This window comes from Amphiura filiformis, chromosome 3, assembly GCF_039555335.1.
Source record: "Amphiura filiformis chromosome 3, Afil_fr2py, whole genome shotgun sequence".
Taxonomy (NCBI): domain Eukaryota; kingdom Metazoa; phylum Echinodermata; class Ophiuroidea; order Amphilepidida; family Amphiuridae; genus Amphiura; species Amphiura filiformis.
In genome coordinates this window covers 12,766,005-12,791,211 of record NC_092630.1, presented here as the reverse complement: position 1 = coordinate 12,791,211, position 25,207 = coordinate 12,766,005, and the positions used below count along the sequence as shown (strand labels likewise).

General features: G+C 35.3%; 1 protein-coding gene across 3 annotated transcripts in view; it reads left to right on the top strand.

Moving 5' to 3' along the window:
• Positions 1-25,207, top strand: part of LOC140148051 (histone deacetylase 6-like) — a 63,968-nt gene that overhangs the window by 13,563 nt on the left and 25,198 nt on the right. For 2 of the 3 annotated variants that reach the window (XM_072169893.1, XM_072169891.1), the window contains exons 6-15: positions 2,596-2,667; positions 12,093-12,118; positions 13,683-13,787; positions 14,934-15,002; positions 16,741-16,867; positions 17,815-17,880; positions 18,799-18,858; positions 21,478-21,567; positions 22,459-22,565; positions 23,267-23,334. In XM_072169893.1, coding sequence (XP_072025994.1) covers positions 2,596-2,667; positions 12,093-12,118; positions 13,683-13,787; positions 14,934-15,002; positions 16,741-16,867; positions 17,815-17,880; positions 18,799-18,858; positions 21,478-21,567; positions 22,459-22,565; positions 23,267-23,334 — 790 coding nt within the window. Of the gene's footprint in view, positions 1-2,595; positions 2,668-12,092; positions 12,119-13,682; positions 13,788-14,933; positions 15,003-16,740; positions 16,868-17,814; positions 17,881-18,798; positions 18,859-19,217; positions 19,278-21,477; positions 21,568-22,458; positions 22,566-23,266; positions 23,335-25,207 lie in introns of all 3 variants that reach the window. The other variant, XM_072169892.1, reaches the window with a different exon arrangement.

The window sequence follows — 25,207 nt, the reverse complement described above, 5'->3', positions numbered from 1 at the left end:
AATGCATTTTAAAGATATATGTACGCAATTGTGCATTAGAAATACTGACCATGGTGGGCTGGCATATTTCGTACTGTGGATCATACACAGCTACATGTATTGCCCACAAAACCCCACAGAATCCCATTTTGGTCCTTGGTATGTTGATTAAACATTGTTTCAGAAGTCCTCATTTTGATAGCAATACAGAAGGTCCTGTATTGCGGCACAGAAAGGAAGGAGTGTGTGTATGTGTGACCAGTGGATGTATTGCTTTTTCAAATATTTTGAAGACTAGTGAAATATCTTTTGCAAATTGCAACCAATATACATTCAGGTTATTAAAACATGGTTGCAATAATAAAATCACAGCAAAAGCCTTTCCTGACCAACTTGGTTTGTGAATAGAAGCAACAAAAATTCAACATACAGTTTTGACTAAATAAAAACAGCCATTATTACACAATAGAGAAAAACATGTTAAAATCATTGTGCCCATAGCATACCCATGATTTTTCAAGTAGCTATGGTAACCATTGAAATATTTTGGGATTTATGTTATTGTTTTTTCCAGGTATTTTAATAAATGGTTCATTATTCTTGAAAAGTTTTTAAATAAAAAATGCACTTTGCCTAAAAATCTCACATTCATTTTTTTCTGAGTTAAACGTCCCTCACTGTTCTTGCAAAGCACTTCTATTAGCACTTACTAATGGCACATGGCCTGGTTAGCACATAGAAAAGCCCGGGTCACACCAGGTTCAAGCAATGCTGGCTTCTCAGCGAATGAGGTACCAACATTTTATGATGGGATACAACTAGCCAATCAGGATCCGACTTCTATATTTACACAATAATTTGCTCTACATCGGCAAAAGCAGTGAAATACAACCAAAGAGTAGCGACTCTGCCATGTTAATGTGTCACTCATGGAGGGCAAATAATGTTGATTCAAAGTGTGCTGTGTTTCTGTGTAACATGTTGTGCCAAAAATGCACACTGAAACTTTGTAATACACTGAAACTTCAGCATTATCAAATTATCATTCAATTTTGTGGTTATTTGAAACAATGCTACAGGTACACTATTTGCCCTCCTTTTACCATAGCATTACACACAGGGCAATTTTGAGTTGGTACTCTTTGGGTATAATCTCTTTAGATAAAAGGCATACATTTGAAACTCGCCCTCCCTCTGTGGAAGATTCATGTTGAATCTTTCTCAGAGGGTGTATGAAATTCAAATGGACCTGCCTAATGTGCTCATTCCATTTGAATTCATACTCCCTCTGTGGAAGATATTTCCCAAATCTTCCACAAGGATAGTGTGGATTTTAAATAGAATAGTCCATTGTACATAACCCATTCATTACTTAAAGTTAGAGAGCTTGCATCATTGCATCATTAATTCTTGTGCTTGTGTTCTTGTACGTTGCATGTGTGTTTTGTGTACTATTCACATTTTCTGTTGCTTGCATGTTTCATTTTGCTGTGCTTATCTTATATATTACATTATAAAGTTTTATGGTAAAATGTTATGTGTGAGTTATGACTGTAAGTCTATACATCTAAAACTATAAGGCTCCAAATGCATGTTTTGTGGTAGCAAGTCTTAATGCCATCATATCTTTTAGTAAAATGTACAAGTACATGAAAGTGCAATATGTAATATTCTATTTGCTTGCTGATATTTTTAGCCAAATGTTTGAAATTAACAACAACAAAAAATGAAATATTGTAACTTTTTGGTCCATGAAGAAAGAAAAATAATGACAAGATTTTTTTCTCAAAAATAGTTACTTCATGTAGAAGTTTACTTCATGTTGAAGTGTAAACATAAATCAGTTGTTCCAATACGGAAATATTTATGAATATGACTTTTGGGTTGTTTTCCCTATATTCTAGTGATATTAAGCCATGTTCCTAGTTGTTTCACTTCCTTCATTCCCAAAGAGATACCTTTTAGGTTGTACTTACTTGTCTGTACTTGTACATTTGAAATATGAAATAAATATCAAAAGAGATTGGAGATAGATAATATGTGACGTCATGTATGAGTGTCATGTCAAAAGCAGACACTTTTGGGCAGGATCGTAAATGGAGAAATAGCCAAAAATCTGCCTGGGGTGATTTTTTCACAATTTGGGTTTGTTCTTGAATTTGTGATGTTATTAATGTTTAAAATATTGTCTGATAGTTTTAGATCGGAATATAACTGGCATCTTTTACTTTTTGAGACATTTTTCAATTTAATTCCTACTCTCAATATTGTCAATAATATTTTTAAAGGCCGATATCTCAATTTCCAATTTTATAATACCATATCTTACGAACTCATTATCTTCGCTTAGGAATGTCCGATTTCATTGGGGGAAAATGGCGTTATGCAGCAAAATATCTCTATATTTAAGATATGTAAAAACCTCAAAATTTATAACCTGCCCAAAAGTGTCTGATTTTGACATGACACGTCACAATTATGTTTATTCAAATGAAATTTGAAGATATTTTCTAATCATACATTATAAAGAATAGGAAAAGGAAATTGTGTAAAATTTGTATTTCCAAATGTTGTACTCTTTAACTGAAATATTTATTTACCACTGTTGAATTTCAGGCTACATATGAGTGTGCTTGTTTGGCACTTGGTGGAGCTTTGGAACTAACTGAAAGGGTGGTCAGAGGAGAGGTAAGATTGCCTTAAAGGCCCTTTCAGTGATTTCACAGGAACATTAAAAAAAATGGAAATTTGTCAGAGTTGCTTAGAAATAAAGAATAAGTCTACAGAATTTCATTAAACCACTTTTCCCCTGAAGACATCGACAAATTAGTCAAAAAACAGAAGTTTTAGAAAGGTTTTCTACTTCAACTCAGATCGACTCGAGAAAATCGAGATTTTAGTACAGTCGCCACCAATCGACTGGAAAAACTTCCTAGTCCAGTGTGTTTCTAACACGGGGAAGTAGAGTCTAAATTGATTTAAAACAGGCGCTTAATTTTTGTAGTAGAAAACAAAATAAGCAATTAAACATGTTAAAGGTCACCGAGGCAAACTAACGGTCAATTCAAATATGAAAAACAGTTAAAATTGTGTATTTTGTTTAAAATAGTAGCTACTGATGTAATAAGTAGTAGAAACAATACGCATAGCAGCGTGTTAGTGCGATGGAGAGTGAGCTTCTTTCGATCTCGAGTCGGACTTTTTGTACTGTCAGTATCAAAAGTCCAGAATCATGCAAATGCTTTATTTTGTCTAAAATACACGGCTTTCGACCGAACCACTAGCAGGCTATGTTAGCACATCTATGCCAATTACAAAGGTACCAAAATCTGAATTTTGATGATTTTTACGATCGTCCGGATGAGCAAATCACTGAATGGGCCTTTAATGACATTCAACTCTAATTATATGTACACCCTATAGGTTACATACAAGTGTGCAGCATTTGAATTAAGACATTTTTGAGGTAGTCCGCCAGACAACCTCAAAAATATTTTTGGTTGTCTATTACACTAACTAATAATAAGTACATCAAGTATATATTTTCAGAAAAGGAATGATGCAAAGAATTCAACCAGTGATTTAACCCTTGATGACCCCAAAGTGATCTTGAATTTTATGGTCTCACTTCGAGGGTCACTCAGACCAAATGTAAGGAACCTGCAACTTGCTCTAGTTTGTATGGTGCTTGGATCTAATGTACACTTAACCAACATGTAAACTATAGATAGAAGATTAACTCTAGTCACTGCAGCGCATTGCTATACTACTGTATACTATACGATTTAGTACTATATACTAGGCCTACATAATCATGGTAATGTTCTTCCTACTACATCGGTTTGATATTTTGCTACCATTTGGAAATACATAACCTCATCATGATGAACAGTGGGGCTGTAGAAAGTGTGGACATCGAGGGAGCTGTAGACGAGGCATCCCAAGAACTTGTTAATAAACTGGTTACGTTGGTCAAGAACGATCCAGGATTTATGTCACTCCTAAAATCAAGCATTGAAAAGCTGGTGAGTGAAAAACTTGTTGCAATAACAGATAAACAGGACAGCCTGCAAGAAGAACAGGAGAAGTTGAAGGGTGAAATTCATGACCTAAATGTATCTGTAAACAAACTAGAAAGGGGCGTAGTTGAGCTCCAAAATGACCGTAGCATATTATTCGAGAAAGAACACAAGAATAAAAGGTCGACATGATAGACATGCAACAATACACACGGAGAAACTGTCTCTTAATAACTGGTATACCAGAATCAACTGAAAGGGACTCTGAGGGAAAAACCATCCCAGAAGATACCGATCAGGTCGTCATGAATCTAGCTAAAGATAAACTAGGCATCGAACTTAAAGTACAAGACATTGATCGGACACATCGAGCGAGCAGAACTTTGAGAGGAGGCGGCAAACCCAGAGCACCCAGAGCTAAATTTGCAAGATATAATGTCAGGGACAAAATCATCAAGGATTAAAAAACTCAAAGGAACTCACATTGGAATTCACGATCTCCTTTGCAAGGCCAAACAAGAGATACTGGATAAAGCCAAGGACATGGTAAAACGCGTACCAAGGGCTCAGTCTGCTTGGTCATGGGACGGCAATATCTATGTTCTTATGCAGCTTGGTAGGCCAACACGCTACATCATGAGATCTATGTGGGACATTCAGAACATTATTCATCTCTATGGAGAAATGCCGGCAGAGTAGACTTTTCATTCAATGAATGATTGTACATAGAAATTATAATTTTTTGTGTATGATCTATTTGCTCAAGTACAGCTTGATGCAAAATGTACATTTTGTAAGAATCATAGTATGTCTTTGTGCAATATTTTCCATGCTGTTTTCTCTTCTTTCACTTACTACTTGAAAAGTATTGAACTTCCATTATTACAATTCAATAATTTACTTATTATGCAAGGTTGATACTGAACTGCAGCAATGTGTGAAAACTTTTACCAATAAGCGAGTCATATCGATAATTGATTAAATCTTTGACCAAATCAATGTAATACTGAAATCTTGAATGCAGCAATTTGTGAAAAACTCTTATCAATATAATTCAAGTCTGCAAGTCACATCAATAGTGAAACGGATTGAATATTTGATCAAATCAATATGATTATTCTGGTTGCTGTTAAACCAGTCTCGCTGTTCATCTTGATTTTATTATTATTAATATTGTGTTTAAATGTTTAATTGGCCTATGTTGAACCTCTAATAATATGTATAATGATATTATATAACATGCTGCAGTGACTGGTTGATCACTAAATCTGCTTAAAAGAAACTTCTTATCATTTGGTACAACGCTTATATTTTGAAAGAAGTGTTTCTTTTCAGGTGTTTGTTTTTAGATTATTGATATTTATATAATTGTATGTCTGTTGTATGTAAAGATATCTGTGTTTCGTGCTCAAAAATAGTAAAAGATTGTCATAAAAATATAACATGTAGAAATTGCAAGGGATTTGTTCACAAAAATGTACTAATCTAAAACCGAATGAAATTGACGCCTGAAATGTAATGAATGGACATGTAATAAATGTATTCAATTGGTAGAAGAAAATACTAGTATTGATGATGATAATAACACAGATATATCTCAACTCATTAATGAAACACATATTCCAAATATAGACCTTAAGAAATATGATGATATGATTTTTAATCCATTGCGATTTGGAAGTAGTTCTAGAGACAAAGATGATGTTGCTAATGTTAGTTGTAATCATGAATGTAATTATACCACACCTAGTCAATGTTCATTCCTTAAGGGGGTACTACACCCATTGCATTTTTTTTTGCGGTTTTTTGCATTTTGTGAAGAAATGAGAAAAAAAAATGGACAAAGTGGTATGCAAAATGAAGGGGCAAATCTTCTCGTTATATTGGTGGCATCGGTATGAATGTAGCTTACATGCTTTTGAAGATAGAAGCCAAAAGGAGGTACATCACTCATGCTTTAAATTCACTTCATTTTGGAAAGCTTGCTATCAACGGATTTCGTTAAAATTTTGGATACGTGTTGCCAACGCATTAGAGAAATAATGTTGATATGTAAAATGGGAATAAGTGGTTCCTGATGGCTTCATGAACTTGGTGATTTTCAGAGCTCCACATCTATCAAAAACGAACTGGTTAAAATGCTTCTATTTTCAATGTTGAGCTATATTTTGTATTTGTAACTAGCGATATTATTTCACTGAAACTTACTTAAGCCATATGTAACAGGTTACCACAACCATACTACAGCAATGTTGAAAAAAATTGCATTTCTCGTCACGTATACCCACCATATTCAATAAGACTCGTAAGCTTAGATTTGCTAATTTTGGTAACTATTTTGTCGTTATTTTCTAATCCATTTCAACTAGGAACTCCAAAATTGATACAGTGATATAATATTTTAAGTGGATTCATATTTGTTGTGTCTTACCTATCATTGTCGCTATCCAAGGCAAAAAAAGCAAATATATTCCATAGAATTCTGCACTCGCCACGGTATCCGAATTTTGACATAATTTTGACATCACCCGTGCGTTATAATTACTTTTTATATATAACGAGCTGTCTCCGGGCTGGTTATAACCAGTTGCCGTGTTTTATGCATGTATATATTTAGGTATTTTTAAGCTATTCTGGCGTATGGGGCAATCCAAATACGGAGAGTATGAAAAAAAAAATTGGACAAGCCAAGACGGGCCGGGGGAAAGCGATATTTGGTGCACATTAAATGGGACACGACTGATTTTTGAATAACACGCACTTTTGGAAGTCACGTCACGGGTAGGCCTATGCCACGCAGTAAAAATCATGAAAAATTTCCTGCATGTTATCCGCACGCCACGTAGGCCCCTACGCTCGCATTTAGACATTCCCATCTATACAATTTTAAAGGCCTATCCAGTAATCCCAGCAAAGTGTGAAAAATTAAAATTAATTATAATGTCTAAAAGTGAAGGATACCCCGGTAAGTCATTTAAATTGTCATTTGGTATTTTTGAAATGTAATATTTGGCACATAGGATCCTATCAGCAGTAGGCCAATTGATGTAGGTGGCCTATCATAGGCTTAGCTAGTAATCAGATTCGTGTAAAATGTCTGATGATTTTTTTCTCGGGATGAGATTTTGTCTTTAGTACTCGGTGTTTGGCTAATAAACCACTAATACTATAACAACAAACAGGGACAACAAAAGCGATTATGGCGGGGAAGGGAAGGGAATGCAAGAGGTAAGAAATTTCAGTTTGTAGGCCTACACCATTTGGAAATCCCCAGTGAGCCCCTTATCATGCTTATTGAATATTTTAGTAGTGTTATGACCCCGGCTAACTTTTATTTTTCCGTGTTATAGCACGCCTAATTATTAAATTGCGGAATTGTAGGCCTATATATACTCGTGCTTTACACCGATGATTCAGTTTATATTATCGCAACTCGCCATCTGGGGCGGTGAACATGGTGAATTGCTTTCCCCATGCCAACAAATCTTTGCCCTCCCCACTTTGACATGCCAACCCCTCTATCGACATACCAAAACATTATCCCCCTACACCTACATGGCAGCCGGTATTCAGTTTTAGGCGCAGGCCGAGAAGGGGCAAGCCGCAAGTTTTGGCACGTGAGGCGAGTATATTATTGCAAAAGCCAAGTATTAATATACCCGGGTATAATAGGTCTACTATTATTTAATATGTTCACGTTCTCTACTTACTTTATTAGGGCCTACCATTTAAAATGTCTAAAATTGCGGAATTGTTAAAATGTCTTAAATTGCGGAATTGAGCAAATTTCTCATACGTCCAGTGCCGTGAGGCTCATACATAAGGGGGCAATGGGGGGAAGCTACCCCCACCCCCTGTGGGAAGTCCGCCCCCCCTTGGATGCGGTCGCCCTGAAGAATTTTATTAGGGCTTTTTGTACTTTTGAGCCTATTTTGTTTCAGTCACAAATTCCCCTTGAATGAGGGTTTCCCCTTTCACTCCTTTGCCCCCCCTAAAAATTTCTAGCTACGCCCATGACCCCCCCCCCATGACGCCACTTCACGGGAGGAAGAGGCACAACATACATTTCTTGATTTTATCAGGATTTTACCAAGAGAAGGTGCTAGGCATACATGCTCATGTTTGAATCTGGCAACACGAGAACTTTGAACTTCTGCGGTAGTCTTGTAGCCGTCGGCCCTGTTCAGTTTTATACACGCATTTGAATAGGAATTGTTTTGCGACTTACTTAATGTTTATGGAGCACATTTTCTTCATTAGTTTGTCAAGTTGATGTCAAATGTTCTATTCTATATTATTTGGCAATAGTGTTTTTTTGCCTACAGTATGTCCAAACATGGTCCAATGTTGTAATTTGTTGTTTTTGATCGCAAAGGTCGGATATTTTTATTCCGATTTAACTGTGCACCCCGAGGGCTTCCAAAGGTGCAGAATTCTCTAAAGTTTGACGGTAATTTTGCCTTTTTGACACTAAAACGCATTCGATCCTTAATTTTATTTCAACAAAATTTTTGATTTGATTAGGTAGCATAATGAGGCGGCTACAAACTTTTTTACCAAATCTTAAAGAATTATTCTCAAATGTCTGACCTGTGTTTTTCCTATTGGTATTAATACAAATTGACGTGTCAGCCCTAGTAGGCAGGTCGTATTTTGGACCGATAGCGAGTCTAATACGTACTGTATGTGAATATCGATGAATGTTAGAAACGGCAGAACCGGTTGTGAAGAAGACTACGTGGATCGTATAAGCGTCCTTACCAACCAGCCAACTTTAAGACAAATGGGTGAAAAAGGACACTCTTTCACGATGTTTTTTCATATTTTTTTATTTCACATGATTCGTGCATATATCGCCTAGCTATATATGAAAAAATATTTTTTTAGACCAATCAAACCAATATATGGGTGTAGTACGCCCTTAAGGAGGGCAAATTAAATTTTATGAACATTAATATTAGAAGCATGTCTAAAAATTTCGATAAAATGAATGAATGTGTTAAATCTGTTAACCATGATTTCACCATTATAGGCATTTCTGAAACACACTTGAAAGATAAACCACATGACTTTTACAAAATCCCTGGATATAATTTTGAATATACTAATAGAGTCGGAAAAGAGAAAGGTGGCGCAGGTATGTACATTTCCGACAAATTTACATATAAGCTACGTAAAGATTTAAGTAAGGCTACATCAAATTATGAGTCATGTTTCATTGAAATAGAAAATGTAAAACGCCGCAATATTATTGTTGGTGTGGTGTACAGAGCTCATACAGCGATAAACGAATTTATATTAGATATAGACCCTGTCTTTCAAAAAATAAACAAAGAAAAAAGTTAGCCTACGTTATGGGTGACTTCAATATAGATCTCCTGAAAGTGGAAAATGAAAAACCTATCCATGACTACTTAGATCTAATTTACTCTTATTCCTTAATGCCAACTATTTACAAACCGACCAGAATAACAGAAACATCTGCTACATTAATCGATAACATATTAACGAATAATGAAAATATTGTACAATCAGCTATTTTAGTTACTGATATAAGTGACCATTTCCTACTATCTTGTCTACAAATCTAGATGTATCAGATATTCCGTGTAAAAAGGCAACATACAAAAGAGTACACAATAACTACAATATTAATAAGTTAAAGAACAAATTGGCTAATGTTAAATGGCAAGAATGTCTTGATAATGTTAATGCAGATGATGATTATAACAAGTTTATTGAAATATTTAACAATGTATATGATGAATGTGTACCATTGAAGAAATGTTCAAGTAAAAGAAAAAAGACCCAAGATCACCGTGGATAACTAAAGGGCTTTTACGTTGTATAAATATGAAAAATTCTTTATATAAACAGTATTTGCAGAATCCAAATACGGAATGCCTCAAAAATTTAAAACCTATAGGAATAAACTGCATGGTTTGATACATAAATCGAAAAGAAACTATTTTTTACCAAATTTGAACGGGAAAAAAATAATATGAAACAGACGTGGAAAACAATTAATAGTATTATTGGACGTGGTAAAAATCAGCAAACTAAAAATAAATTTAAGACGGACAATAATGACAATACTGCTACTATTTTAGATCCCCAAGAAATATGTGATCATTTTAATAAATATTTTGTGAACATAGGTCCGAAACTTGCAGCAAATATTCATAAATCGGGAAAAGACTATTTTGATTATCTAGATAATCCCGTATCTAGTAGCATGTATATGAAACCTATTATAGAACCAGAAATTATTAAAATCATAGATAAATTCAATCAGAACAAAAGTGCTGGTTGCGATAATATTGGAAACTTCATTATCAAAAGGGTAGCAAACGAAATTGTAAAGCCACTTGCCTCAATTTTCAATCTTTATCTATCACAACAGGTATTGTCCCTCAAAAATTAAAAGTAGCAAAGGTAATACCAATCTACAAAAAAGAAGACGCTGAAGTGTTTTGAATTATCGCCCAGTATCGGTATTGCCTTGTTTTTCAAAGATACTTGAAAGATTGGTTTTAATAGATGTATTGCTTATATTGACAGTCATAAAATACTTAATGATAATCAATTTGGCTTCCGCAGCAATCACTCTACTTATATGGCCATTATACATTTAGTGGATAAAATTAATAATGCGGTAGAAAAGATGAAACTACTATTGGAGTATTTTTAGACCTTTCAAAGGCTTTTGATACTATAGACCATAACATATTAGCCCACAAATTAGAACACTACGGATTCGAGGCATTGTACTGGACTGGTTTAGGAATTACTTAAGTAACAGGAAACAATATGTATATTATAACTCGTGTGAATCCAACATGAAAGATATCATATGCGGTGTCCCTCAAGGTTCCATATTGGGACCTCTACTATTTATACTTTATATAAACGATATTGTTAACACATCTAACGTACTTAGCTTTATTCTGTTTGCAGACGACACCACAATACTATACTCGCATAAAGATATAAGAAGCAAATTTTGGTTAATTAACAATGAACTAAAGGAAGTCAGTAATTGGTTCAGAGCAAACAAATTATCAGTAAATGCCAGTAAAACCAATTATATGATTCTGGGAACACCACATATGACGTCCAAGAATTGGATAAATATTGATTCAACAACAACTGTCTGTAATGTAGATGTTAAGATAATTTTAGACCTAAATCGTTCTAGAAAGGGTAGATAATACCAAATTCCTGGGAGTACTCATAGACGAAAACTTAACATGGAGGTGTCATATTAACTGTATAGCAAAAACTATTTCAAGGAATATTGGTGTAATGAACAAACTCAAATTCTTTGTACCAGATCGCATTCTTTATACTCTATATTGTACCTTTATTCAACCTTATTTGAACTATGGAATATTAATTTGGGGAAACACATGTAAAACATATTTGGATAAAATTGTGAACTCCAAAAATGGGCGATACGGACAGTTGCCAGTAGTCATTACAGAAGTCATACAGCCCCTTGTTTGCCAAATATAACATTTTAGCAAACAATGACACCTATAAATTAGAATTGGGAGTTTTTATGTATAAGTACAGTATTAATGAATTACCGAGCTTATTTGACAGTTTATTTACCCTACGATCTAATATTCATGATTACCAAACAAGAAACGCTAATAACTATAACTTGACTAAAAATAGCAGGGTTTTCACCGATCACGCTGTCCGTACAGCTGGTCCTATATTATGGAACTCATTGCAAAAATCTTTAAGAGCGTCTTATTCAGTGAAACATTTCCGGAACGTGTACAAAAGACATTTAATTTCAAAATATGATTAATTGACGAGCATTGTAGTTTTTTTTGTTTCTTGTTTGTTTGTTTGTTGTTTTTAATTTTTATTATTTGCTGTTGAATTTTCTGTTTGGTAACTTTTCTGTTAAAGGGGATGGCTACCTCTGGCCTTACTGGCCTTTCGGCCATCTCCTCCATGATTCTTTGATGGTATTTTAATGCGTATTTTGTATTTCTATGTGAATTGTGGAAATAAATAAATGAATGAATGAAATGAATGACATCTAACGCCAAATTGTTTTTTTTGTTTGCTTTGTTTCAGTTGAGAAATGGTATTGCTGTTATTAGGTGAGTTGATAATTGAAGTAGTACTGAAATTTATATAAATAGTGTAGTGCAAACACATATATCAACTCTGGATAAAACAGTCCTGATAACTCTTTGACTTTTCTTTTTTTTTATTTCTTTTTATACAAATCCAATAAAAATGAAGATGTTAAACTCACATTTTAGTGATGTTTCACCACTACAGTGGTTTCATCGGACTGGCAACTCATCACATCTGACTGCTTCATTTTATAGGCAACAGGAACCGCTATAGAGGGCGTGATGAGTTGGTCAAAGATGTTGTTGAGTGAGTAGGCCCCCTCGTCCTTGTTTAGAGTGTCTTTTCCTTTTCAGCGTATCCAGATGGCTTCTTTCAGCCACCTGGTGGTCTTGTCAGCTTCTCTATTGATGACTTTTGAGTCCTCCCAATTGATGGAATGATTTGTCGAGGCAACATGATCTGTGTTAGTTGACTTGTGAATGTCTGTGATAGATGACTTGCGGCTGGCTTGTGTGTAGGGCTTAGTTTCAAATTTCTCCACCTCTTTTTGGTGTTCTTTGAGGTTTCTCCGATGTAAGTGCCAGCTCAGTCCCCGCAGGGGATTTCATAGATCTTCTCTGCTTTTTGTTGCGAGAGAAGCTTGTCCTTCGGGTGAACAAGCATACTGCGGATGGTACGGTGGAGTTTCATAGCAGTAGAAAAACCATGTTTTTTAAAACTCTTGAAACCCGCTCAGATAGTCCCTCTATATAGGGAACTACCACCATGCCTTTAGACTTTTCACTGTCATCTTTATTCTCTGAGGTAGACTTTGTTTTTTGTTTTTGGAGTGGCTCTATCATTCCATCAATTGGAAGGACTCAAAAGTCATCGATTGAGAAGCTGACAAGACCACCAGGTGGCTGAAAGAAGCCATCTGGATACGCCGAAAAGGAAAAGACGCTCTAAACAAGGACGAGGGGGCCTACTCACTCAACAACATCTTTGACCAACTCATCACGCCATCTATAGCGGTTCCTGTTGCCTATAAAAGGAAGCAGTCAGATGTGATGAGTTGCCAGTCCGATGAAACCACTAGTGTAGTGGTGAAACGTCACTAAAATGTGAGTTTAACATCTTCATTTTAAAATAAAAAGAAATATTTCACCTGAGGGGAGTCTGTTGTGTGCAACAATACATTTAAACTCATTGGACTAAAACTGAGTATTTTTACCGCATTTCGTTTTTTTATTTGAGAAATTCAGAAATAAAAATTACATTTTCAAGCAAGAAATTATGAAATTTGTTTTAAAAGATTTCTTTCTTATACATTTTGTTTACAAGCAGTATGAAATCTCTAAATATCGTATAAAAAATCTATCATTTTTCTAAAACTATCAATTTTATTGTCAGTTTGTTGGAATTCCTCAAATGTCTTTGATGGACATTGCCCGGGGAAGGGGGAATCCAACTGCTGAACTGCTCAGAGTTCATGAGTGACTTAAAGAAAATAATGTTTTCTAGCCTCTTGGGAAGGGGAACTCAACTGCTGTACTAATCAGAGTTCATGAGTGACTTAAAGAAATTATTGTTTTCTTTCACTAGACCTCCAGGTCACCATGCACAGAAATGTTGTGGAAATGGTTACTGCTACTTCAACAATGCCGCAATAGCAGCACAGATAGCCAGAACAAAATGGAATGTACAAAGGTAAGTACAACCCGAGGTGTTGGGAACTCATCCCGAGGGGTGGGGAACCCATCCTTTCATTGGATATAGGTCAGAGACACTGCTCTGCTTATAATATAGGGAGGGGTCTTTGGCTGAGAGCAGGCCAAAATTAACGTACCACAATTTCTTTTGGTGCAAAATTTCCTAAATTAAGAAATCATTGGGTGGCAATTTGACAAATGTACAAAATATTTGTCTTTAAGTTTTAAGTATCCCATAAAAATCATGGTTGTAGTATGCATAAAAGTCTTGGGTTATCTCTGAGGTACTGATATAGTCAAAGACAGAATTAGAAGACTAGTTTGCAACTGACGCAACCGCTTAAGTGCACTGATTCGAATCTGCCACAGCAAAATCCAACATGGCGTTACTCTCAACTTGAGACCAGACACACATATAAGTTAGGTATCTCATACGTAATAATTACTAAATCCATTCATTCATTCATATTTTATTTTGCCAATCACCAATCAATAATACAATGTACAAATGTAATTCAATAATGATATTAATAATAATAGCAGAAGCAATAATAGTGATAATGATAATAATATAAATCATGTTAATATAAATAACCAATATAATAATAATAGTAACAATCCTGATAATAGGAATAACATGATGATAATAATAATGTACATGATATGGGGGTATGTACCAGGTTAATTGCATGAAATGGCCCGTTTAGAAAAGAAATATAATAACAATTAAACTTTATACTACAGTGGAAACCCAGATTGAAAAAAATGGGGGTGGTGGTAATCAATCAACAGACAATATAGAAAGGACTTTAATGCGCGTGTTTATAGAGGATGTAAATGGAAAGATTATACTGCAATAACTTTTGAAATCAAAGCTCATAGACAAAATTAATTTATCAGCACATGATGTTATTATACCCTAATTGTTGACAAATGAGCCGTATATCGTACAAGTCGCATTATGGCGATAGTATTGCCTGTTTACAAAAAGTATATTTCTTTGAAAGGCTTAAGCAATGCATATGCGTATCACTCCAATTCCACAATTCCATTATAATTTCATATTATATAGTTTGTTATGTTTACCTTCTGTTTTAAGTGATGTTATATTTCACTTAGAATTTGGTTTTATTTTCTGCTTCAGGGTGATGATAGTTGACTGGGATGTGCACCATGGTCAAGGCGTTCAGTATATGTTTGAAGATGATCCAAGGTATGTGCAAGAAATGTAATGCTTAAATTTATTGCAGTAAACTTTATACATAAAATGTCCTTACTTATCCGAAGAATTAAAACTTGCTGCTTTGGATCAGACAATACAATATATGTACATTTTGCCATCACAATTACTATAATTAATGATCTGCATGCTGGCCATAGTTTCAACATTAAAAGTCCATGTTTTAAGACATTTTCTCAAAATATCAAGAAATACTGAACCTACTACTACTAGGCTTGTTTTTGCTCATTTTAATGCATTTTCATGCTGATTCTAAATATGGTCATGAAAGTTTATAATTCTGAAATTGTTGAATTAAAAAAAAATTGAAACTTGTTGTCTGCAGTCGACACCCGTGTGAAAAGAGTTAATTTGAACCTCAAATTTAGTAGGTTTATAATTATAAAGCAGTATAAAAATACTGTAATTCTGCCAAATTTTGAACAAGAGTATTCCAAAATCTTAAACAATCCAAAACAGTGACTTCTAGTGCACTACGCATAGACACAACGCCTAGACATTGATCCACAAGCCTGAGCACACTTTACATGTTGCCTTTTGGCCTAATGTGGTATATAAGTATTGTGATTGAGTTGAGTTGAGATTGGTAATGGTCAACCCAATGAATTTATGGTTAGCTTACACTTCCTAATGAAGAACACACACAATAATACTCCTTAATACCAACAAATTAGTGCTGTGTTTTTCTGGAATGGGGAGTAGGCCATCACTATACCATATTCTCTATAATTTAAGCCCTCCCCCCTCCTCTAATAAAGGCCCACCATTTGTTAACCAAACTGTTCCGTAAATCCTGTCAAAATACCATACAGTACCTGCATTTTTGAACATCGATCGCTGATTTCACGATATCAATATGGCGGCAGGTCCGGGGCGACAGGCCATTGTTATAGACAATGTTTACAATATTTTGTAGAAATCATTTTTGTGGAGCACTGCTGCATTGTCAGATGGTACTAGCAATGTTTTTAATAGAAATTACCATTCTATAGAGGAACTCCAATTAACACCGCCTGTTGGAAAATGCAAGAAAATATGGTATGGCTATCCCCCTTTTTTGAATATTATCTCTCATCTAGGGAATTGGATAACTCCTGGTGGTTATACTTACAGTTGACAGTAGTAACTTCATAAGAATGCAAATCATAAAAACATTCTTGCAATGGGATTTCCATTTGAAATCCATACACCCCTTATGGAAGATATATGCCCTTAATCCTCCACACAGGGGGTGTAGATTTCAAATGGAGTAACCCCATTTAATATCCACATTCCTTGTGTTGGAAGATTTTAAGAGCATATTTTCCATAGGGGTGTATGGATTTCAATTAGAATAACCCATTTTGGGGCAGACGACACTAGATAGGTGAATCCATTTGAAATTCACACTCCCTGTGTGGAAGATTAAGGCCATATCTTTCATAAATGGTGTTTGGATTTCAATTGGAATAACCCATTTTGGAGCAGACAACATTGGATGGGTGACTCCATTTGAAATTCACACTCCCTGTGTGGAAGATTAAGGTCATATCTTTCATAAAGGGTGTGTGGAATTCAATTGGAATAACCCATTCTGGAGCTATTGCTTATCTGTACACATAAAATGTTTTTGCAATCACATGACCATGTTATTCTCCTATTAGCCTGCTGTACATCTCAACTCATCGCTATGATATCTTGTAATCACATGACCATGTTTTTCTCCTTTTAGCGTGCTGTACTTCTCAACTCATCGCTATGATAGGAAAAATTTTTGGCCATATCTGACAGAATCCAACTGGGACCATATAGGAAAGGGCGAAGGTTGTGGCTTCAACATCAATGTGCCCTGGAATCATGTAAGTATCCTAAAAATTATTTAGACACTAAAAAATAATGAAATAGTGAGACAAGTTCTTGGCCTAATGGTGAATGAAAAACTACCACAGATGTCTGTATTGCCCTGTCAACAATGCATATGTGACCCGCTCTGACAAAACCAGGAACAAGTCCCATTTTTGACATTTCATGATTATTTGAATAAAAATGTAAGGACTAGGTAATAAGCTTTAAACTTTAAAATGATACCAAAACTATATAAATAATATCAATACTATTCAAGATATGGATTTTGTAAAATATACCTTGATATTTTTGCCAACTTAATATTCTGAGTAATTGGCCAATTAGTTTCCTACCTTTCACAGGAGTGAATAGGGATTATCATGGTTCAACTGTTATTTATTGATTAAATAAACCTCTTTTAATAAGTACTTTCAAGGATTTGAAAGTCCACTTAGTCCCACAGCCAAACCATGAATTGAAAATTCCAAAATTTGATTTTTTTTATGGGAATGTCATCTTTAAAGGCCTATAACTCAAAAACATGTCTGACGACTTGTTCCGGATTTCATTGGAGCTGTCACATTTTTACCAACAGTTTATAACAAAAACAAAAATTGGCAACATCAGGAGGATGAGGGGGAGGGCTACACCAGGAGGAAGATATGGGAATGTTCTTCCACCCTCCAGGAATCAAGCTCCAGGATTGCCAGCTCTCTATTGTGGACTGGGATTTGCTTCATAACATTCTGTTGAAAACAGCATAAATGCATAAGTGTTAAAGACTGACCAGAGTCTATCTAAGGATGTTATATCTATGTATATAGCTCAGGTTAATGACTTGATCAGAGCAAGTAATGCCTATCCAGTTGTGAATGTTAAATTTAAGCAAGAAACATAGCTGCTCTTGTTTCATGTACACTCAAAATGCCGAGACAATTTGTTGTTTATATTTTCTATCTAGAGAGACCATGGTAATGCTGAATATCTTGCAGCCTTCCAGCAGGTCCTACTCCCAATAGCCTACGAGGTAAGGAAGGAAAACAAAGTCATTGTTTTTACAATTTTATAGTGACACTGGGCCATTGTATGTTTATCGTATTGAATAAAAATACCTTCAGTTTCAGTTTTCTGATTTCCTAGTATGTAATTCCAGTTGCAATACATACACCCCCCATTGAAGACATGACCTTAATCTGCCACACAAGGAGGGAGAATTTCAAAAGGGATAGGGGGTGTATGAATGTTAACTTGATTAGCCCATTATACTTTCCGATCTTTAATTGACATGTTTATTGGTTTTTGTTGAGATGAGAGTCAGATCAGCCAGCAGTTTAGTTTGCTGGAGGCAAATTGTTTCCTTTCATTGGTTAGCCAAATTGTGATGTAACCAAAAAATATCACAGAACAGTGCATGTTTTGATATAAAATTGGATATTGTGCAAAATTCAAATTTGATGAATGGGGTTCAGGGTATCAAAAGTGTCAATGGAATTTTGACTTTCAGTGGCCCAAATTTAGAGTCTGAATATGTGTACATCCATATCAACATGATGCAATTGTCGGCTGCTACATGTGTCTCATTTCATGTAATAGCTAGGAATAAATACCAGACTCATCTCAAGTGGTCACTTCCAATCATCCCAATTCATCGAGGGTTAAGGAATGTTCTCTGTATTTTGTGACTTGGGATGATTTGAAGTGACCTCTGCTTGAGATGAGTCTGGTATTTGTTCCTAGCTATTATGTGAAATAATAGATTCATGTAGTGAAGACTCATGTAGCAGCCAACAAGTGCATCATTTTGGTATAGATGTACACATATTAATAATAATAATATTACTAAATATTTTTCTATCTCTAAATATTTCTGGTTTTATCAAAATGTGCAAACAGAACAAATTGTGTTTATAACTCTTAAATTAACAAAAAAACAATATATTATCAGTTTAATCCAGAGTTGATTGTGGTATCAGCCGGTTGTGATTCCTGCTTTGGGGATCCTAAGGTATGTACACATAGTAAAGTGCACAGGGCTGTACCTCAACATATACCCTAATTCCAATGGCTGATTACCTTGCTCTTGTGCAGGTGAAATTTTAAAACTACTCAGTTCTACTATTCCACCTGAAGTTTGGCCCGAAGTTTGGTAGTAGTTGGTGCATATTTCACAGTATAAAATCATGCACATATACAAGGGCAGTTTGTCAGTACGCTTGTGGCGCAATCACTGAAAAGACTGATGTCACTACCAAAAATGGAGCTGACACAAAGTGTACCGAGTGTCAAAAAAGATGAGGTACAGCCCTGCATGTTAATTTAGTAAATTGATATTTAAATGCATTTTGTGTGTTTTTCTTAATCCAGTTTAATCCAGACTTAGTGTTGGTCTCCTCAGGTATTGATGCAGGGCTAAGTGACCCACAGGTATGCAGTGCTTAACTCTATGCAGGGTTGCCTGCCTGCCAACAATTATCTCCCCGCTGACACAACACTTGAAAGGTGCAAAAAATCCAGCTAACATTGTCAGAAATCAACTTAGAGGACACTTTTAGCCTACCAAAAGGCAATATTACAGTATCCTTTATTAAGTTATGGGCAATGGGAAGATAGTTCAAAGTCACTTCATTGTGCTACTAAATGATGGATTTGGCAACCCTGACTGGCAACCCTGACTGTATGTACAATGTAATGTCAATGTATAGCAATCCTGACTGTATGTACTATGTGATGTCAATGTATTGCAACCCTGACTGTATGTACTATGTGATGTCAATGTATGGCAACCCTGATTGTATGTACTATGTGATGTCAATGTATGGCAACCCTGACTGTATGTACTATGTAATGTCAATGTATTGCAACCCTGACTGTATGTACTATGTGATGTCAATGTATGGCAACCCTGACTATGTACTACAGTAAGCCAAAAAATTAAGGTACCAGTTATGTTCACCCCATGTATATCCTAAACAAAGACGGATATGTCATAATTGGAACCAGTAGCCAATAGCTGCATCTTTTAGCTCGAATTTAAGACCTCATTTGTTGAAATTGTTCTAGAAATAAAAACACGACGATCCAAAAACCCAAGGAAGATGCCAATTTAAAAGTTGCAGTTTGTTCCATCGCATACCCTATTGATTTGTACACAAAGCGTTCGCGAACAAGAGAACTAGCGCCGTGCTTCCATTGATTAGCATGTTAAAACTATCGTCGTGCTTTCATTGATTAGAACACAAAAGTGTAACTTTTGATTTCGTTTCTTCATTAGGTTTTAGATCACCGTTTCTTTAATTCTTAACAAATTTCAACAAATATGGTCTTAAATCAGAGCTAAAGAGAACAGGTATTGGCTGCTTGTTTTAATTTTGACATACTTGTCTTTATTTAGGATATACAGGGGTGAACACAACTGGTACCTTAATTCTTTGGCTTACTGTATGTGATGTCAATGTATTGCAACCCTGACTGTATGTACTATGTAATGTCAATGTATTGCAACCCTGACTGTATGTAATGTGGTGCAGTAAGATGTGTTCAATTTGTGTAATTGTGATGTATAACGTTCACCATTGTGTGAAGTCAAACAGCTATTGACACATAGGATGTACAAAACTGTTATTGATCTTTGTGCATTTTTTTTAACTTGTCATTTGCAGTCGACCCATGTGGAGAGAGTTAACTTATGTCAACCTATAATGTTAAAAACTGTTTAATGAGTATAACAACATTCAAAATGTTGGTTAAAAAGGACAAAACAACCAATATTTCAGGAATGGTAGAAGAAAGCCAACCACTAATACTAAATTCATGCTCACACTTTTGCACACATGAAATTACACCTTTTCATGTAGGGCTAAAAATCTTCATTACAGGAGATAGATCGATACTCATTGCTTTTGAAAAATGACATTGCTTTCAGGAAATGAAGAAAATTCATCTTTCACAGATATATTATTGTTATATCTAATATCAGATTACTATTAAATCCATCACCAGCTAAACCATCAAGTGCCCTGGGCATTTTGATGAATGCAAGTAGCAACCATGGCAAAAATGGCTATGTACAGTAAAAATATTGAACCTTCAGCTCTATAGTGAGATTCACAATATGGATACAGACACATCGGTCCATATCATGCACAAAACCAGTTAGACATGGTTTCCTTTAAAAAAATTCTTTATGCATTTCTTGTATGTAATTGTTTGTTTTTGCTTTGTTTCCCTGCATTGGTCCATGCTGTTGCACTGGCATGTTGGCCATGTCCTGGGTTTTGTGTGTGCTTTTTAACCTCGTTTGTTAATAAAGTAATGTGATGAATAAGTCCAAAGGAGAAGAACATTTGGGTATTAACATACCTTATTCTATATTTGCTGCAGTTTATTTTTTGGACTTTGCTAGGATTAAAGGAGGAAAAGAAAGATTTTAATCTTTAAAAAGGGATCCTTCCCTAAGTCTAACCTCCATAGTTTGACCAGGTCTAACAGGACCAGGTCTAATGTGACTTGTTTTGTGCATACATACCATAAGGTTATGGGGTGTTCTATGCCAGTATGCAGTGATCACAATGATATGGTTGTAACCATGAAGCCAATTTAAGATATTTGTTACTTTTTTCCACAGGGAGAAATGAGTATACATCCTGGTTTCTATGCTCACCTTACCCATATGCTCATGGGCCTTGCAAATGGAAAAGTTGTTGTCCTTCTTGAGGTAGGTTCTGTGCACTTTTCTTTTCTCTGTAGAGATTTTCCACTCAAAAATAGCTTTGTTCTTCTGCCAGCAATTAAGATGTTGGGTAGTCTGAATAGGTCATTTACCGGTCTTAAACCAGGAAGTGTTTTGTGTTTGACTTTTGAAATAAATACTGTTATAAGTGTAATATACTAGATAACTAGCATCCCTTCCTTAATTATGACTTGGGAGTCTAATTAACATCTGTTTATGATCCCCTTTCTGCCGGTGCACTTTATAACATAAAATTTGCAATTCTATTTGAAATCCCCTGTGAAAGATTTTCGAAATATATTCCACAGAGGGAGTATGAATTTCAAATGGAATTGGCACATTAACCAACTCTATATGAAACCATCAGACTTCATCAGGCAACTGACCCAATGGGCTGGTCATGTGACACTTTGAGACGGCTAGGGATCGTTTTGATGGCCCGGTCCCATGCGTGAGATAGGTTGTGTCTGATGAAATCTGATGGTTTCAGACGCAACGTAGCAAGTTGCAAAAAATGTAAGTTCCAGTATTTGATTTAATTCAAAACCTTGTGATTCTAACGACTGGATGACTGAGAATATTCACTAATATGCATCCCTCATTACACACTGGAAGGCACGGTCCCTGCTACATGAGTAAACTGGGAGTGATCACTAAAACTGGAAGAATCACCAAACATATGACATACATAATACTATGGGAATTGGTACTACACTGAATTGCTATTATCGTTCCATTCACCCCCTCCCCACATACAGACCAAGATAAAAAAAAACCCACAAGTTTACTTCATTTTGAATCACCCTGTACGTCAACTAAATATATGTTATGTTACTTCCCATAATCTAAACTTTCTGCTTGATTACATTTCTTTAGGGTGGTTACAGTATGAAAGGTTTAGCAGAAGGAATCAGCATGTGTACCAAGGCATTGCTGGGAGATCCCTGTCCACCATATGAGGATCTTGGAAAACCTTATGACTGGTAAGCTTCTAATCACAAGGCTTTTGTATTTCACAATTTCCCATAAATATATTGGCAGAGGTATGCTGAAGCTATGATACTAGTTGAGCAGGAACCAGAGATTAGGTGTTTGGTACTACTTCTAGACAGGTGTAAAGCAAAATAGGTCAAGGTTCACAGGGCTCATGTATGACCTTGAATGTTTTGATAACCTAGTTCAAACATACTGGATAATTGGTATTTAACAGTGCCAAAATATGTGAGAACATTCAAATGAAAATTGGTGCATTATGATTTTGACATTTGGTGAGCCCAAAATTCCAGTTGGAATTCATACACCTCCTATGGAAGACATGACCTTAATCTCCCACACTGGATGTAGATTTCAAATGTGAGTCCATTTAAAATTCATACTCTCTGTGTGGTAGATTAAGAACATGTCTTCCATATTTTAAATGGAATAATCCAATGGTATATAACACCAATCATAAAATCTGTTTGGCAGAAAGTTCATAATTTATTGTAACTTTACACAATGCTAAAGTGAATGATGAAAGGAAACGGATGAAATTAAGATTAAAATGTGTTCAAAAGAAGCAGATGTTTTAAGCCTTTCAAAGTTTCAGAATTTCTTTGCTCCATAAATATGAATCTAGGTCATCAGTTTTATAAAATATTCCACTTGTACCTGACTGACATGTATTTATAATTATTTCCTGCAGTGCTGTGGAAACTATTTTGGAAGTCATTGCTCACCACAAACCATACTGGCAATGTTTGGAATATCAAGGTTGGTAGATGTGATCTATGTGTTATGTGTCACCATTGTGTTGTGCCGTTGAGTAAGGCACTTTGTCTTGATTAATCCTCCCTACTCAGGTGTATAAATGGGTACCGCCATTCTTAAATGCTGGCAAGGTAACAGATACACTGTGGAGGAGGTGTGGTGATCCCCCACAGTATCATTTCACGGTAGAGTCTAGCCTAATCGCTAACAAAAGAAAGGTGGGCACTCTGTCCTTTTAAAAAATGAGGTTTGAATCCTTAACTGTTTTTGCAATTTTTATGTGTCAAAGTAATTGTACTTTACAATTGAATACCTGAGTGGAAGAAGGGCCCAACTCCATCAAAACTGTTTTTGAGATATTAAGAAAAACTTAATAATTTATTTGGAAAAGTTTTATGGACAGAATGTTTTCATCTTCAGGGGACCTTTAATACATAAACATACAGTATTACATACAAATACATTTGAAATTATATATGATGTTTCCATGGCAACGGTACAGGACTTATACGCGCTGGAGTTGGGCCCTTCCTCCACTAATATACTGAAAATGCCAGTTCCGTAAAGCAGATGTGTTATAAGCAGTCAAGTTAGCTCCATCGTTAAGGCGTTCGACTATGGTGCGAGAGGTTGCGGGTTCGAACCCTGGCGGTGCCTAGTATCCCAGCAAACACAAAACGTTTTCGACATCATTCGCAAAAGGTTATAAAGGTTGTCAGAAAACGTTTAAATGTTGGGTTATATAAAGGGTATATTAAGGGTATAAAACGTTTTCATAACATTAAAAATCATTTTTTGATAATCTACTGCTCCTCAAACAAAAATGTTTTACAGAAAACGTTTAAATGTCGGGTTATATAAAGGGTGTAAAAACGTTTTAATAACATTCCAAAAACATTTTTGAAAACTTGATACAAAACATTCTAAACAGAATGTTATTTTGGAGTTGAAAAAACATTTTGCGAAAAATGTTTGCCCAAAATATTTGCAATAACGTTTTAAAAACGTTTTCATGACCTTTATATAACCCGACATTGAAATGTTATTAAAACGTTTTGAAAAAACATTTTAAAAACATTTTTTGTGTTTGCTGGGTGCAAATATTTTAAAATAATGTTATTTAAGTGTTGACAAAATATTTGGCAAAAATGTTTGCAAAAATAGTTTACAATAACATTTTCGAAAACATTTTAAAAATATTGTTGTAGTGTGTTTTTCATACAAAACGTTTTAAAACGCGTTTTCATGACCTTTATATAACCCGACATTTTAATGTTATTAAAACGTTTTATGTAAACCAAAAGCCAAAATATAACTTATTAAAAACGTTTTTAAAACGTTTTTGTGTTTGCTGGGATGCTCTCGTGGATAAATTGAGTTAGCTTGAAATTCCCTGGACAAGGAACTTACTGCTAATTGTCTCGTTGTAACCCGTCACGAAACTCAGGGAGCTGATCCTGGTTGTGATGGTTATTTGTGGAATGTCTAGGGTGTGCGCTCTTGTAGCAGCAAAGTCCCTGATTTGTTGTTAAATGGTTAATGGTATGATATGGGGTGGTAGTGGTCAGCGACAACCTGTAAAGTGTGCTGAGGCTTGTGGATCAACGTCTAGGCATTGTGCCTGTGCGTAGCGCACTATAAATCACTGCGCTTTTTTTTTTTTTTTTTCATATAAATAGCTACAGAAATTTGGTATTTATCCATAAATTGCACAAGTAGAAGCATGTAATAATGTTAGCATGAAAGTTTATTGGAGTGAAAAGCAGATTTCACGGATAAACAAAATTCCACTTTAACCCAATATTTGTGGAAGAAGGGCCTTTCTTCCATGAAAACCATGATTAAGTGTACATGGAAGACTATTTAGAGAGTAGTT